The 16,683-nt window shown below is 42.2% G+C and overlaps 1 protein-coding gene across 1 annotated transcript; it reads left to right on the top strand.

Moving 5' to 3' along the window:
• Window positions 1-2,708: 2,708 nt before the first annotated feature.
• Window positions 2,709-16,604, top strand: LOC139663278 (ankyrin repeat domain-containing protein SOWAHC). The gene is made up of 11 exons (XM_071541916.1): window positions 2,709-2,984; window positions 5,273-5,334; window positions 6,339-6,575; window positions 7,403-7,507; window positions 9,474-9,524; window positions 10,050-10,151; window positions 10,373-10,393; window positions 14,209-14,301; window positions 15,094-15,166; window positions 15,353-15,448; window positions 15,585-16,604. Exons 1-11 carry the CDS (start codon window positions 2,852-2,854, stop codon window positions 15,755-15,757), a joined length of 1,146 nt encoding a protein of 381 aa, XP_071398017.1. The 5' UTR covers window positions 2,709-2,851; the 3' UTR covers window positions 15,758-16,604.
• The last annotated feature ends 79 nt before the right edge of the window (window positions 16,605-16,683 follow it).

Here is a 16,683-nt window from a genome sequence, read left to right as displayed (position 1 = left end):
TTCCCTTTAATCTGGCCCAGAGCGCAGTGGCCCCGCCCGTTCTCACATCTGGCCCTTTGGGATTTACTGTTGTAATCCTTGATTTTAAAACAATTTTATTATGCTTTATTGCTGATATGCTGGACTTTAATTATTAAAATGCAGCTTTCTATTTTAGCAATGAAGTAATTACACATCCTTGCTCTATTAGCCTCTGGTAAGTAAGTAATGAGGTTGTGCCACACCCAGCTGTAGCCCCATGATGGCTTCATGCTGGGTGCAGCCTCACTCTTAATACGTTCTTGTCCAAATATGCTATGATAACACACAGCAAGATGTTATGCAACGGTAGAGCAGTTGTCAAAATGTCTAAATTAATTGCAGCACTTTTGTTTTAAGAGCTTCAACACAAAACAGCAAATTTTCTCGCTGCAAAGTAAAATCAAATCCCATGATATTTTTTTCATGACAGAAATGTATCATTCCCCCTGGACACTTCTTACTCAAGTGGCCTGGTTTAAAAATCCTGTTTTTTTACTGTGAAACAGGGACAGTTGACGTTGCTTAGGAAAATGTATGCATATCTAAAATGCAAACTGTTCATGTTTTGCATCCTCTCCTCTTGGTATTCCTCATCCTGTTGCAGTAATTATATGTCTTGTTTACTGTGCTCTTGAGCATTGTCTGTTTGAGTTCTGATGAAAATGCCTTCTTTTTTTTGCTGTGCACTTCATGCAGCTGGGGCAATGGAGGGTTAACACCACTTGCTATGGCAGATGTCAAAAACCATGCTGTAAAAAATGTCCGATTAACACAAAGGGGCACTTTGGCAAATCCCGATTATAGGAGCACTTTCATTTATTAAACTCTGCCAATCCCCTGTACTCTTTTTGAGCAGGGATTAAAACCAGGTAGACACCATTGTCTGTCTAAACAATCCCTCTCTAAGCCCTGGCCGTTTCCTGCTGCCCTGAGCCCGGGCCTGGCTGGCTGGCTGGCTGGTTGCCTGCCTGTAATCTCAGTAGGGGCTTATAGGTCACTACTACCACTACACATTCCCATTAATCAACATCATCCCCTTTAGAGGGACGAGGTGATTGGATTTGGGACATGTTTTACAGGGGTAGAAAAAAGAGAACAGGGAACTAAAGCGTGTTTACAAGGGTTGTGCTGTGAAAAGGCCCATGGACAAGTGGCAGCCATATGGAATGGATAACCCCGTGAACATCTGCCCTCTATCAGAGCCACGCACTGCCATTAGGCCGGCTGCTTTGACCTTCACATGGCGCAGAGGGCCGCCGCCGAACATCTGGCCCTTGTTTGCTCTTATGGCCCCCAGAGAGCAACGTGTGAGCAGACAAGTAGCTACGAAGAAATATATATGTGTGGAACTCTTCATGGTCATGGATCTTGCAACACAGCAACTGATAGGATGCCAGATTGATTGAGTTTCCAACAAATTAACTTGAAACAAATTTGTGTTATATGCTTGTGTGGAAAGTGTTAGTAATTAACATACTGAAGTAACCATTTAACATGTACTCCTTAAATGTCCCGAAAAGTGAATTTGCACTGTTGCCACATTTCTATGAAAGGCATTGTCTACCTGGATGGCTTGAGAATGAATCACGAATGACGCTTTTTCTGTTTTTTTAATCAATACTGGCAAGGTGATAAATGTATTGCCAGCTGCTGTCTGGCATAAATTCATTCCACAAAGACATGACATATGCTAGGGGATCAAATTTCTTTATCCTGATAAAAGTTGTGTTGTTTTCTAAATCGAGAGAGCATAAGGTCCCACTTTCACGTGACAATGTAAATTCCTCACCTCAATAATTGTATCAGCCTATAAGAAGCTTACTGTAATTACAATATTGTCTTTTTTTAGGGTAGTAAAACATGAAATAGAAAATCACTCATTTCTTAATTAAATGGAACACTCATTCATAGAGAAGGTATAGCTACTAGTGGAGGACAGAGGGATTAAAATGTAGGTCCAACACATTTAATATTCACAACACACTGACACAATTAATCTGACAGTATGTACTGTGCCATAATAGCTTACTGGCCCCTCCACTCAGGCCATAACAGAATGGGCCCTCTCTTGCTTTGGATTATACTGACTGCATTGCAAACACTGACCACAAGTGACCCCCATAATGCTAACCTAAGACCTCATTCATTTACAAGGAGGAAGTTTTTTTGCCATTTGTTTTGTGAAATAACAGCAGCCTGGTGTCTTGCATTTATACAATGGCTGCTTACTTTGAGTTCATTACTAGCATTCCTATAATACATTTGAGAAGCAATACATGGGCAAATATTGCCACAAAAAAGTCCCTATTGGAATAGTATAGGAATATTATGGGTCATTATGTCATAGTGATACCATAGCAGATAGAAGAAAATACCATAAAATATGATAAGGTCACTATAAACTCACCATTGAGTACCACGGACACACTATGTCCCTATAGGAATTATATTATAGGGATATTATAGAGATTTCGCAAGGTAAATAGACTACTGACTGAAAAATAATCAGTGAAAAAAATGTACAGTTAATTAAGGAGAAGTTTTTGATAGTACTGATTATGTGAAATAGCCCCATCCACAGAACCTGAATTGGGGGGAAAACAACACATCTGCTCGTGCCCGCCTTGAAAGGGTTAACAAAAGGAGGCGCAGCAGCGGTCTGCTCGCCTGGGTGGAGTGAAGTTGGACATGTACTACTATACATTTTCTCCCAAATTAGCCGAGAGGACGGCATTATGCCTGAATAAAATAAAAAAGACCGCAAGAATTACCTCCGAGGAACTGAAAACCACTCAGGTCGTTACAAAGCCGTTATAAGCATCCAGCTGAAATGAGTGATGTCAGTGAAGAGTCGCTGCTGGATTATTTCTACTCTACCGGAGGCAATTCAGGCAAAGTCAAAAATGCAGATATATTGAAGACATATAAGCCTTTTATTGGCCATAGTGACTTGCAATTACGTGGTAAGTAGCGTTCAATTGTATCAGAGATTCAGCTAGATGAAATGATTTCCCCGAAAATGGGAACATTTGTGGTCATACACCAGACTGCACCAGTTACAGTACTGATCGACAGTAAACTGGCACGAATATAACTTGACCTCGTGTTTGTCTGACCAGCTCATATTTGGGCTATAGCCTATATCGTTCAAATGCGCCTTTTCAACGCAGTAGCCATACAGCAGTCCTGCTCCACAAACGGCTTTTCAAATAAACGCCGTTTCATTGTTCTCCGGGATAAAGCAGACATCTGGTTTGCATTAAAAGCCTCTGCAAACCGATACAGTTTCAACAGGAATTCTGTCATTTCCTCCCTGAGGCCAGTTGTAGCTGCCTGGCAGTGAGTAATACTGGACGACCCATCACCAAAACATCACAGTGTTACCTGCAGGCCCTGCGGCTCAGTTGTTAGCCTATATAGACCACAGTTTAAACCACAGTGGTTCCCAATCTGGGTCCTGGGACCTGCAGGGGTCTTTCCAGCGGGTCCCTTAGCAAAATGAGGAATAGTTCATTTCACTGTTATTTCCCTCAGTTATTTCCCTCAGTGGGAGAATGTATAAGGATGTTTACATTATAGGTTTCACTCTCCCCACTGCTCTTCTCCACCCACCTACAGTACAGACAGTTACGCAATCCTGCCCTAAATCATATCTAACAACTAAAATCTTCTCAAATGGGACAAAATCTTATTCCCAGATAGTCCAAATAACATCTCAACCCACTATCCCATTAAAACCCTGTAACACTACTTTTGTGTGATTTATAGATTTATTGACTTAGAAAACAAATAATGAGCTTGTAATGATTCAGTTATCTATCCAGTGCATTCTACAATGCCTTTATCTCTGGCACCAACTGCAATACAAGTAGGCTTAACGTATTTTAACCTCTCCAAACGATTATCCAAAGTGACCTTGTATTGCAGTCGTCAGCTTGTACTGTCCAGATGCTATGTCAGCACTGCAGTTGTTGACAGAGGTTTAGGGAACTGCTCTGATAGTGTGCCATCTGACATGGCTGTCCAATTAGGGAAATGCTTTCCACATACTTAAAGTCTGTCATAGCATGTGCTTGCAGCTTTTCATGTCATAATTGTGATGATAGTGTTTTAATCATAATTAAGTCCACATGCATGACTAGATCTGGAGCTCTAATGGGGAGCTTTTTCATCAGGATTGGGCAAAATTGGGACGTGGTGGGAAATGTATGAGGTGCTGCTGTGTGTGTGTGTGTGTGTGTGTGTGTGTGTGCCTGCTGTTTGTGCAGACCTCTGGCTAATAAATAACTGGACATGCACACTGTTTTACTCACCCTGCATGGTAAGCAAGGAATTCGTTTGTTGAGACAGATGTAAGTGGCTGCTTCCTTTGGCTTTCCTGTTGTTGTGAATGTGAACTATGCGACTGTCTCGCTACAAATGTTCTTTCCCCTCCGCGTCAGGAAAAAGGAAACACTTCAATTGTCCAGAGCCGCATACCCGCGCACACCTAGGCATTAATGAAATACCTACGGCTGGAACGTTTCATGACCAGCAGTACCGTGTTTGCTTAGCTGCCTGGTCTGCTTGATAACTGTGGGCCTACGCTGACAGGCAGCTCTGAGTCACAAGTCTGAATATCTGCTGATTGAATGGTAGAAACCAGCTTTATCTGGTGAGGCGGAGGTCTACCAGCTACCCAACTGTAGTCTGTTTGGTTCCCACAGGAAAGACTCTGCCTTTGGAGATGCAGTGGAAGCTGTTTCTATCTTTGCTCACGCTGGAGGAGGTCCTCTTTCCCCTCTGCACCTTGTTTTGCAGTGACCTTTTTTTTTTTTTTTTTGAAATGACTGTTTTGCAATGTGAGCTGTGTTTGGCCTGGCCAGCCAGTAGTGTGTTGGAATGGCCCTCCTCCCTCCTAGTGCCTCCAGACGAAGAAACAGGAGAGAGCAGCTCAATCCAGCAGACCTTAGCTCATAGACTACACATCTATTGCAAACAGACACCATCACGACTGGCTGGGTCTGTGTCTGGGAATGCTTTAGGTGTAACACTGTGTGGTGTAAGACAAATCTAATGCTGAACACCAAGAAATTAAACTTTATTCCAGTTCTGTTTATTCACTTAGTGCTGTGGTTTATGTCTTTTCCCAGTCATTTGACTTTTTGTGTATCAAAACCCCTAAGGTGAAAGTTAAGTATTATGTGAGAAATGAGAAGTTATATTTAGTTTTTTCGATTTTTCATGCCAAACTTTTTTTTCCCCCCTGCAGCTAAATACAGGGAGGAATTCAAACTCATCATCGACAGAATTGCTGTAGTGAAGTCAGAGAATGTAAGTAGACTAGAAACTGTTCTTACCTTTTGTGGAAAACGCTCTGCTGCAGTGTGTACTGTATTCATATTTCCACACTGAGGCACACACACACAAATGTATCAGTGCTATAATGAGGTTCTCATGGCAGCTAAACTATCTTGACTTAACAAGGAGTTGGCCCATCTGTTTGCTTTGTTTTCTACAGTACTGTATGTACCCACTGGTTTCCCCCAAGGGACTGCCGCCTCAGTTTTCCATTTCCTTGTAATGAGCTATATTTACTATTCAAAAGTATTTTCACATATTGACTCTTAAGATGAGTAATACTGCAAAATCAATTCAGTCCAAATTCCTTCCTACACAGAAGACTGGGTTTATGTTTAACTTAAACTTATATTTTCATCATCATCTATCTTTTATTTAATCAATCATCTATCCTTTATTTAATCAGGTCTCATTAAGATTGACATCTCTTTGTCATGAAACACCCATAAGAACAAAAAGCGTTCATAAAATTGACAAAGTCACACTTTCCAGCAGCCAAACAATCAGTAATATACATACAAAAACATTATTAAACATAAAAAAAACATAACAAATACTACATTATACAAAGCAATTACAAACATCATTGAAAACATGAGATCTTATTACTTTAAATAACTGAAGGGGACAAGAAATTTTCATTTCAAATTGCTTTGCAGTCTGTTCCAGAAAGTAGTGCCAGAAACCGGTCTTGCCACGTTCAGAATTGATATGCAGAGTATTTAAAACTAACTTCGTCGAGTCTTGTGATCTGGTACCATAATTACTGGATTCAAAATACAGTAGAGTAACCCAGTGTTTTTATATAAATTACAATGTTGAGTGTGAAATGTATCTCCTGTAATAGAACAAAAGACACTGTGGTAAACTCCATCCAGTAGTTTCAAAGAAGAAGGGGCAGTATGCAAATACAAAATCAAATACAGACATGACTGTGTTTTTTTCTGTCTTCTAAAGACTTTCTGTCTCTCTCTCAGGGTGAGAAGTACCTGGTCCTGAAGAAGAAATACAGGCAGCTGCTGCATGAGCGAGACGCAGAGCATCATGGGACAGACGGGGACGGACAGAGACATTCCAGCCCAGCCAGAGCAGACACCTCCTCTCCTTCTCCTCCCCAGATGGAGCTCCAGGACACTCCTGCTGCGGAGAGGAGGCCTGGTCAGGTGATGTGGTGCGGAGGCTCCAACATCGCCGCAACAGAATCTACTGACCAGGTGAATTTCAAATCATCTGACAGGTCTATTGTATTCTATTCTATTCTATTCTATGAAACTGAAACTGTGGGATGAGCTGGGATGATTCAGCAATAACATGGGATGTTACAATGAATCTTACTGTATCTGCCGTAAGCTCAGCACAGCTCATGTTTACTCTTCATGTGAATGACGTATCTCTCTCTAAACAAGGCCCTCTTTGTTAGTGTTGCTCTGCCATCCATTGTCTCTCCTAGCATTTGTGAGCATTTAATGACAGTGCTGTGGCATTGACATTTAAACAGGGGAACAGTGTGGCAATGAATGGGCTCTCATATCTCATAAATATTTTCTTTCTCTGGGGCTGATCGAAGTTCGCTGCTGTGAGAAGAATGGGAGGGTCAAACCAAAGTGGTTATGTCTTTACATAAAGGGTGGAGCCGTTTAAAGCTTTTTTGCACAGCAGCACTTGACTGCTGTAAAAATAAACCCTATGCACTGGTTAAATGCAGAATAATCCGCCCAAAAGTACTTTTACAGGGCATATTGTTCATGTGAAGAACTTGAGCGTTTAAGCATAGATTTGAAAGATTAACGTATGATCAAGTGGTCGAGTGTCCATGCACATGATTTGCGCAGACAAGCCCTAAAGCAAACATTATCTCTCTACACACAGATGTTGAAGGGAGGAAAAGAGCAAGAGCACAAAAAAAGGTTTTTACGCAAAGTGTGAATACTGGCTGTTAACCTCAACTGCCAGTTAGAGCAGCTAAATGGTTAGGCTGTGAACACTCATCAACACTCTTAGATTATATAAGTTTAACTTTACTGTGTCTTTCCTCTTCTAGGAGCAGCACACAGGGAGGACTGCCAGCAAGCTGCAAGCTCCTGTTATCCAAATCGAGGAACATAGCAATGGGGAGGATGAGCTGGACAAAGATTCAGGGTCAAAGGTGACAACTGGACTGGTTGAAAGGGCTGGGTTAATTTATTTTAAAGTGTTGATAATTCTTGTCCTTCTATCACTGAAAGGAATTCAGGCTAGAACTTCAGAGAATATAATGAAAAAATCACTGTGGGTGAATTTCCAGCATTGAATTACTGTTTTTGGTTAAGGGGAAGCACACAACTTCCAGGTAACCAGCTTCCTGCTTCCAGTTACAAAATCTAACTTCTTGTTTTATGGGAACGAAAAGCATTATCACACAGTTTCACCGAGATCCAGCCAAAAACTCTCCAGTAAAAAGACTCACTTCCAGTTCGGAGATTACACACCAGTGGTTCCTCCAGCACCCACCAGGTGGTGCTATATGTAAATTACCTGGATTTGAAACCAATGCTGAACATTTGAGTGGGAGGGGGAACAATATGAAAGGGGGGGTTGACGGGGAGGGGGCAATCTGCATTTAAATAAAGCCCTCTGTTATTATGCTAAGCAGCAACATGTTGGAACTCATTAGAAAGATAATAATGATTTGTGCCCATTAAAGAGATTGGGATTCATCCCAGAGAAAGATATGTGGCTTTCCTTGATGGCCTGAACGATAGACAGATGAAATATGTTGGAGTGTGTTAATATAGCACTACAATCAGATTAAGTGTGTTTGCTTAAGTATTAGTCGCACCGTTGAACTCTGTATTTAGGACACCCGGTGAATAACATGACAGTTTTTCTGCGTTGTTGAATCTACCTGGCTGGTTCACCGCAGCGTCACACACCATTTTGAATTAGAACACCTTAGACTTTTTAATTATTCTTCGTTCAGCACCCAAAGCTTTATAGGAATTGTCATTTACAATTACTTTAACCTTACATTTATATCAAATATAGACATCAACATCCTCAAGTATCTTATGGCTGAGTACAACACTTCAGACCTCAAAGGTTTTTCATATATAGGACGGCAAAATGATGTTAGGTTTTTCATTCTATAATGTAAACACTGGTGTGGAAAGAACCTCAGAAGAAGCCTGGTAGTATGTAGTGATTCCCCTGTGTGATTTCCACTTTCATTGCAGTCTGTTCACCAGTAGCCAGAGGAATCTCCCCTTTACTTTGAAAACTCTCTCTTGAAATTTCTTTTGGTTCTTGGAGTGCAGCATCACTTCACTCTACTTCTCCACATGCCATGTCTAATGCAAGACTAGAATTACCGTTTATGAACAACAAAATTAAAAACTGCTGAGAGGGTGCTTGCCAGAATTGTTGTAACCAGGATCCCACTCTTTAGTTCATGCCCAACAATGTTTTTCTCTCCTTCTTATTATAGTTTCCAGCAAAGTGCGAAAAAAAAAAATGGACATGTGCCAGTGTGGAATTGGCTGGATAAATACTATCCCTCCACTTTGCCTGTTCAACACAGTGACGTGTGACAGTTGGTGCAAGAGACATGAAAGGGCTGAGTGTTTTAACGTCGTGTCCCGGTATGATCTGAGAACAATTTGCAATCAAGTCCTCCTCAGAAAAGGCCAAGAAAAAAAACACAATCTCCCCTCTCACATTAATCAGCCAAAGTGACACTTTTGTACACTCCGAGAAGGGCTGCGTTTGCTATTTTCGGAGTGTTTCTCTTGACCCCTTTGGCTGAAACGGTGAGAAAAACACATGGCCTGGCTGCAGGCGTGTTGTTTTTTGGTTAATTGTTAATTGGATTGTTATTCATTACCCCTTAAGTGTGAAAGCGTCACCTCTGTCTCGCTGTCTCATTACCTCTCTATCTGTCTGACACCCTTTGGTCACTTCTCCTCAGCTGAAAAACATCACAACGGTGTGACTGTAGTTGTGTGTGTGTGTGTGAATGTGTGTGTGTGTACTGGGTGATGCTTGATCATACTGTATGAGAGTGTCACAGTTTATGCTTATTGTCACTTTCCAGAAATAGTCATATGATTCTTCCATCATCTGTCTTTTAGTCGGAGTCGGAGCAAGACGAGGAGTGTATGGGCAGCATGGGCTCCACCGCAGTCGCTGTAAGTTCTCTTTTCTCTTTTCTTTTCCTATGCTGTTCTGTCTCAAAGGAAAGGCTTAGAGGAGCCCTAAACAAAACTTTTTAAGAGTCGAGTTTCCACAGAAGAGATCAAACAGTGCCTGGGGAACTATGTCAGTGTCGTAGTATTTCCAAAATCGATGTTTTTAGATGTCAGTTGATGCCCATCAAGGGACTGGTCTTGGAAATTCGATTCAGCTCTACACAGACGTACAAAACATCAAATGCTGTAGTTGATATGGTTTCACTGTTACTGATGCTTGTTCCTTTTAAACAAATAACAGAAGTAAAAGTGGAAACTGTTGTATCAACTTGCTGCCGTTTCATGGGTGTCTCCCAGACTGTCAGTTGGCTGTGACTCAGTCAGTGGTGGGAAATGGATTAGAGGGCTGTAGCTTCACTGCTATCAAAAGAGCACAGAACAGGATGTGGATAGTAGAGGGTGTGTGTGTGTGTATGCGTACGTGCACGTCTGCTGAGCCCTCACCCCCTCCCCTGCCTGTTCTAGCTGGACCCTATAGAGAAGGAGTGGATCTACTCAGCAGCCTGTGCTCGAGTCCCTGACCTGTCCCAGCTGCTCAGACAGGACCCCTCGCTGGCAAACAAGAAGGTAGCGCCGCTCTCTGCCTCTGTGCCTCCAAATGTAACACAAACGCCACGTCAACAAAGTGAAGTTTTGCAAATAAAAACTCATGCCGTCATAGGTTGCCATAATCAAACTGAATCAACAGGTCTGTCCTGGTAGTCTGTTGGCTTGGGATTCTGATGGTTTGCATTATAAGTAAGCCTCTCTAATATGTGGTTTCTGTCTTTTTTGTTGGGTCAAACCAGGACTTCACCTCAGTAAGTATTGTCTCTAGCATTTTTCAGATTTTTTTTGTCGATTGTATGTAACATGTTGCATGTTGTGGTACAGTATGTACTATAGGTGTAACTATTATTAGTATAAAGTATTGTGACACATGTGGTGTATTACATGACTTGACTTGTCTGATTTCAAGCCTTTTATTTGCTCATTTTAATGTGCTGTGGCTCCTGACTGTGACCATGACCATCCTTCTCAGGGGGTAAGTTTATTGATACAGCATGCAGTGATATCACTAGGTCATAAACTGATTCACGTCTCGCCTCTAATGTCTATTCATGTCTAGCCTGTTGGGCTTGTTGAACAAGTTCATATACAATTTTAGCCCAGGTTACCTGCATTGCAACTGACAATATTGCAAAACAGTACTTCTTGATTTATCAACTGTGATTGCATGTTTTAGCATGCTATACAAAAAAAACCCTCACTCAGATCCGTATTTTGCTTGCATAACTTTCACAAGCTCATTCTGTTGAGATTTTCTCTTTAATTGTATTCTGAGAACCCTGTGTAAAAACATCCAGATCATGCATTTCAAAGGTCCACTATCAAAAGGATTATGAAAGATAGCTTTTTAGCTCCTGTGCCCCCCTGACAACCCAAATCCTTTTATTTGTCTCCCTGTGCGCTTAAGAGATTTGAGCTCATGTTTGTTGTCCCTCCCCTGTGTCACAGTTCTCACACTGTCCTGTGGCCATGGCAGACCACCTTCTAAGAGTAGCCCTAAGCCTCTGCCATCCCCACCCGGACAAGATAGCACGGCCGCCATTGAAGTGCAGGGAGATGGGGGGGATTAAGGAGAGTCTTAATGCGCCACAAAGACTTCACCCACTTAAAGATAATCTGAAAGTAATAGAGCAGGCTGGGATTAATTGTAGAACAATGTTGGTCGTGTCCCCGGGAAGGTGCTAAGTCCCCCTCAGGCCTCTTTGATGTTCCCTTTAGCCTTCAGCCTTTCCCTGTTCAGAAGAGGTGGATGCCTTTCCACAGATAGGCTGCAGAGATACCTCACCTACAACCAGAAGTAATAGGAAATCGCAGGGTGATATTTAGGTTTGTTTTTAAAGCCAAGAGTTATTATTTTTGGTCTCTTGGTTAGACAAATCTTGCTCCATCGCTATGTCAGTATGTTCGGACTTTGCTCAATACCAAAACCAAAAACCAGGTAGTAAATCAAATGTTTGACTAAGACTGAAGGGATTACTCATTGCTTCCTTATCCTGGCAGGACTTAAGCTTTTCCTGTTCTGCCCAAATATTGAGGAAAACTTATGTCCCTATACAGATGATTGTTTGGGATTATGTGGGTTTACACTGAGTTTCTAGATATACCCTAGTATTTTAAACCAAGCAGTTGTTTGAAGGTGAAATTGCTAACAAGGGAAGACATACCCACATAAACACCCACACCAAGCCAAGCGCTAATCACTCCTAGTCTCACGCTCTTCTTCTCTTCCTGTTCTCTTGGTGACGTGGGCCACCGTTCCTGCTGTGATGGACTTCCTCTCTCCGTGCCCTACAGTTTGTAAGTACATCATTGGCCCATCACTCCTCTCCGTCTTCCTCTAGATCTAGAAGTGTCGGGCCACACTGGCCATTGTGTCCCCTGCTGATTTGCGCCTCGGCCCTTTAGCCACCGCTTCCCTCAGTGGGGAGTGGGTGGACAGAGCCGTCCCTGAGTGATCGGACAGGTGGGTGGGGGGGCCGCGGCCACCCCAGTGGGCAGGAACAGAAACGAGAGGCGCAGGAAGGGAAGACGCTGCATCCTGTTCAGCCTCGTCCATCACCCTCGCCCACTGGGAGACCCGCCGAGCCGCCTGTCAAACAGCCCTTCGGCCAATCTGTCTTTAGGATGTGACAGAGGGGACAGACAAAAGAGATGGAGATACTCCAGCCAGACGACATCTATCACAATCTGTCTCCCAGACGGCCCTTAGACAGAGGGACGTGTACCTAACTTTTCCCTGTTCCCTTCATTGGATACAACGCAGAATATTTCTAATGTCAGCTGTTGTGCAAGCTCATTGTGTTGTGGTTTGATTGAGAGATTATGGGGTCAATCCTCAGCAGTGTCGTGGCTTGACACCCAACACAAAATCTGTCTTCAGGTAAAGGACTGGTGTCCTGTTCAGGCGGTGTACGTATAACTTGAGATGAAAGTGATGGAATGGAAAGGATCTCCAGTTTCATAGATAAGAGTTCAGAAGCTCTGCTGTTTGTGTTCTGAAACCCCATGTTAAACAAAACACCTCAACACACTATGTAATGTATCATGTATGTGTCAGAAAACACTCACCGTGGAGTGTTTCAGTAGACTGTGTCATCAAAACAACAATGCTATGCTATAGTTTTGATTCTTTCTAGTTGTCAACAGCTTGGTTTCCACCACATTTTGGATTGTAGAAAACTTTAAAAATGCAATAGTACATTTTGGATTGCATATTGGTAACAGTGCTGAGGATTGAAAGCAATACTAAGGTATTTTAATGCAAGAGGTCAACAAAAAGCTTCAAAAGGGCTAATGCTTACAATGAGAACTCAAGTTTTTCTTCAATTTATGGACATTTTTATTGAGGAAATCAAGTGAGCATGGTGTGATTTTGTTTACCAGATGGCATGTACAGATGTAACAGAAAATAATTTACTCCACTGCATAATGAAATGTGCTTTCACCAAACAAATCGTATCTATATACTGTATGTATCATAGTTATTGAAGAAAGGTATCATTGTGGAACTGGTATTGAAGTTGAAGTATATTGGTTTTGAAAAATTCCTAGTAATGTCAACTTTTTAGGAGCTAAGAAGCCTTGTTGTTAGCTTGATCACCAAAAGTTTATCCAGTTGGGTTTGAAAGGGTAGAATTTTCTCAACCCATAGATGAGCATGCAATCCTTCAATTGAAGTGAAAACATGAAAATCAGGTTACAAGTTTTTCATCTGACCACAGCGATATGTAATTCTGAGATGGTTACCGTTTGATTTACTGTGTTAAGTCCGGGGTCACACTCAGAAGGAATGGATATGGTTACTTGGCTGACATCTGCACCTATGCTGTGCTTTCACCTGTTGATAGCCCATAATTACCCAGCCGAAAGTATGTAGCCCTGACAAGGGAAACACGCTAAATCACAGTTGTGCTACTTAATAGTCAGACAGGTGGATGTGGTTGATGCGGTTTGCACGTGACTGTGTGTTTGTGCGTGTGCGTGGTTGTACGTACGTGTGTGTCTATTATTTGCCCTCATGTATGAGTATCAGTGTATGCGTGGACATAAGTGTGTATCTCCAAGGTTTGTGTAGCAGGGGCCCTGCTTTCCCTCTGTCGTGTGCTGACAGTGGTGTGGTGATGCCTGGGTGGGTCTACCCTCTGCGGGTCACACCAACATCATCAATCTTCCCCCGGGTGACAGGCGGCCGGGCCCCCCAACCGTGGGCACAGTGCTGTGTTGTTTTGTAATTAGGCTCCGTTAGATGGCAGGAAACCATCTCTCTCCATCCCTCCTCCTCTCCATCTCTCCATCCCTGCACTCCCCTCTGTGCACAGCTGGCCCTCTGCCCTCAAACAGCCAATGAGAACCTCTCAACCTGCTCTGCTCGGCTTAGACAACTTGTAAGCACAGTAATGATGCTGTGGCAATTACTATGGCTGACAGTACAAAACATAAGGATGTTGGAAAGAATGTGGTTGGTCATGTTTCTCTAGTTTGCATTTCACAGGGAGTGGTTAAGAAAGAGTGAATTTAAAGACATTATAGTATATTTTATGAATAACTTAGTCTCCCCTCTCTTTATTGTACACAGACAGCTCTGCATTGGGCAGCCAAACATGGAAAAGAGGACATGGCCACCCTGGTGGCTAATGCTGGTGCCGATGTCAACACCAAATCAGTGAGTGTATACTTTCATTTTTAGAAGATCATTTGAAATCTCTGTCTTCATCAATGCAAAATCACTGACTGATTCATGCAATTCTTTATGTGTTTTCTCTTTTCTTGCAGCATGTGAGTAACTGCTCTCTTATCAAACACATATAGGAGCAGGAAGTGATTGGTAGGTAAGTCGTTTGATTTTAATGGATAATAATAACCAACAGAACGGGGCCCCTTGGCTGCTGGTTTGAGTTCAGGTTTCTTCTGTTGTGCCCCTCGGTGATGTAATGCTCCTAAATGATCTCTGTGAAGATCCAGCTGTGCAAATGCATTACAGCAGCACGTGCTGCAGGGAGTACTCTGCTAATAAATCATGTCATGTCATGTTAATTGTTTCCCAAAACAGTGTCTGAATGTGCCAGCATGCCAAACGCTAGAACTATGCAATTTTCAGCGAATTACCAACCAATTACGTTTTTATCATTATCTTGTGTTTCCATAACCTTTGCTAATTTGTATATTTTCTCCCTCGGTGTTTTCACTGGCGGCGTTTGGGCATGGGAAACTCTAGGGGGTAGGTGGTAAACCTTTCCAGCACTTTTCCACAGTTATTCCTTGAACTCTCTACACAGTAAAAATGCCAAAGGTGATGTTCAAACATCTTGGACAGGCCTTTACCCCTTTATGTGTGAACAAAGTGTTGTTAAGGATATGCATGCCAGGTCACAAGTGTCTTCTTTTAGAACACACATATCAATATTTAAATTTTCTTTATGCATGTTTTTCCTTTGTTTTTAAACTTGTTTTTGTCCTACAGGGATACACACCTTTACACATCGCAGCGCTACATGGTCATCGGCACATTCTTGACCTTCTCATAGGGACATATGGTAACTAGATGACTTGCATTTAACTCATGGGTTGCAGGGGGTGGGGTAGCCTTACAAACATAACCATGAATCCACAATAGCAGAGTTGTATAGCCTTAGGCTTTAGGTATAAGGTGTCAACGAACTAGCTCAGCTGCTGCCTTCCATGACCCGTTTACAGTTTACAGAGCTTTTTTCCCTTATCAGGTGCTAGAGAAAACTTAAGGGACTACAGCGGCCGTCTTGCCTGCCATTACCTGAACATCAGGGAACCAGAGGGACCAGAGGAAGACAGCGAGCTACGTGAGTGCCTCTTACTTTTGCTGCTGAATTGTCAATGATTTGAATGAAATGCCGAGCTGCAGTGGCTAACAATGGAGCGTTTATGGGTATAATGAAACCTCACTGGCCTTTTGACTTTTGTTGCATGCGATCCCAGAATTCCAAGTGACCCAGGCCAGAGAGCGGAACAGGAACAGGAAGTTGACGTCGCTGTTCCAGTCCAAGAAGAAGTGGGGCTCAGCAGAGGAGCTGGCGCCCATAGAGGAGGAGAGAGCAGCCCCACATCAGCTCATCCTGCCTGCATTCAGACCCAGGAAGTTCTCCCGCTGAAGAAACAGAGACGAGAGACTATTCCTAACACACATACAGACTCACATGCATACACCCAAACATACATACATACACACATAATGCAAGCCTAGGCGTTTGTGCACACACACACTAACAAACACACTATGCTTACCTACACACAATCACATACAAGTTTACATGTGCACAAAAACAGCTCATCTAAGTACTGAACACAGATGCTTTAATATTGAATAGGAGCTGTTGCAGTCGACGCTTTGCTTAGACACTATCAATATTTATGCTTACTATAGAAGTATTTTATGAACCATTAAATTTAATTAAATGTTGCAAAAGGTTACTGATAGAGCTATTTGCCTTACATTTTCAAATGAGCTCAGGCCACATAGATTCTCCATGCATGCCATTCCCTTTGTTTATGTGTTAAAGTGAACAACGGCCACATAGTATCTAGATTCCCTTTCACACTCACAAATTAATTCTGAGCCAATGACATTCCAGAGTAAATCCCAGTGCTATGTTAACTTTGAAATTTGCACTATTGTGAATCAGTCTCTTAAGAGTTATTTTTTGTTCATCGGTTTATAAGGGATTCAGTATTGTTCTCAGTCTCAGTGTCAGTATTCACTTTTTGCATTTGTTGTATTTGTGCTGATAACAAGGCAATGACAAGGTTGAGGAGGTGGAGGATTCTCAGTGAAGTTAGTCATTAGTTCCTGCAATGCAGTGCCATTGTACAAGTTACAGTTATGTTTGCTCAAGCTAATTATATAGTATCATCTTTAAAAGAACCTGCCTCCGTTACATCTTGTTTTGCACAATATTTATATTTTGAAGATATTTTGGTATTAAACTGTATTTTGTATCAGACTGTGTATGCCCATATTTTATGCCGCTCATATTGTTGTCAGGACTGTTCTGCATAGTTCAGCCTACACAGAGTACAG

This window comes from Centroberyx affinis, unplaced genomic scaffold (genome assembly GCF_046629955.1).
Source record: "Centroberyx affinis isolate AG114_WGS23_722 - 3 ecotype Tasmania unplaced genomic scaffold, CSIRO-AGI_Caff_v1 ptg003969l_1, whole genome shotgun sequence".
In the NCBI taxonomy this organism is placed as follows: domain Eukaryota; kingdom Metazoa; phylum Chordata; class Actinopteri; order Beryciformes; family Berycidae; genus Centroberyx; species Centroberyx affinis.
Note: the sequence above shows the minus strand (reverse complement) of the source record. Positions and strands in the feature narration are given on the sequence as shown.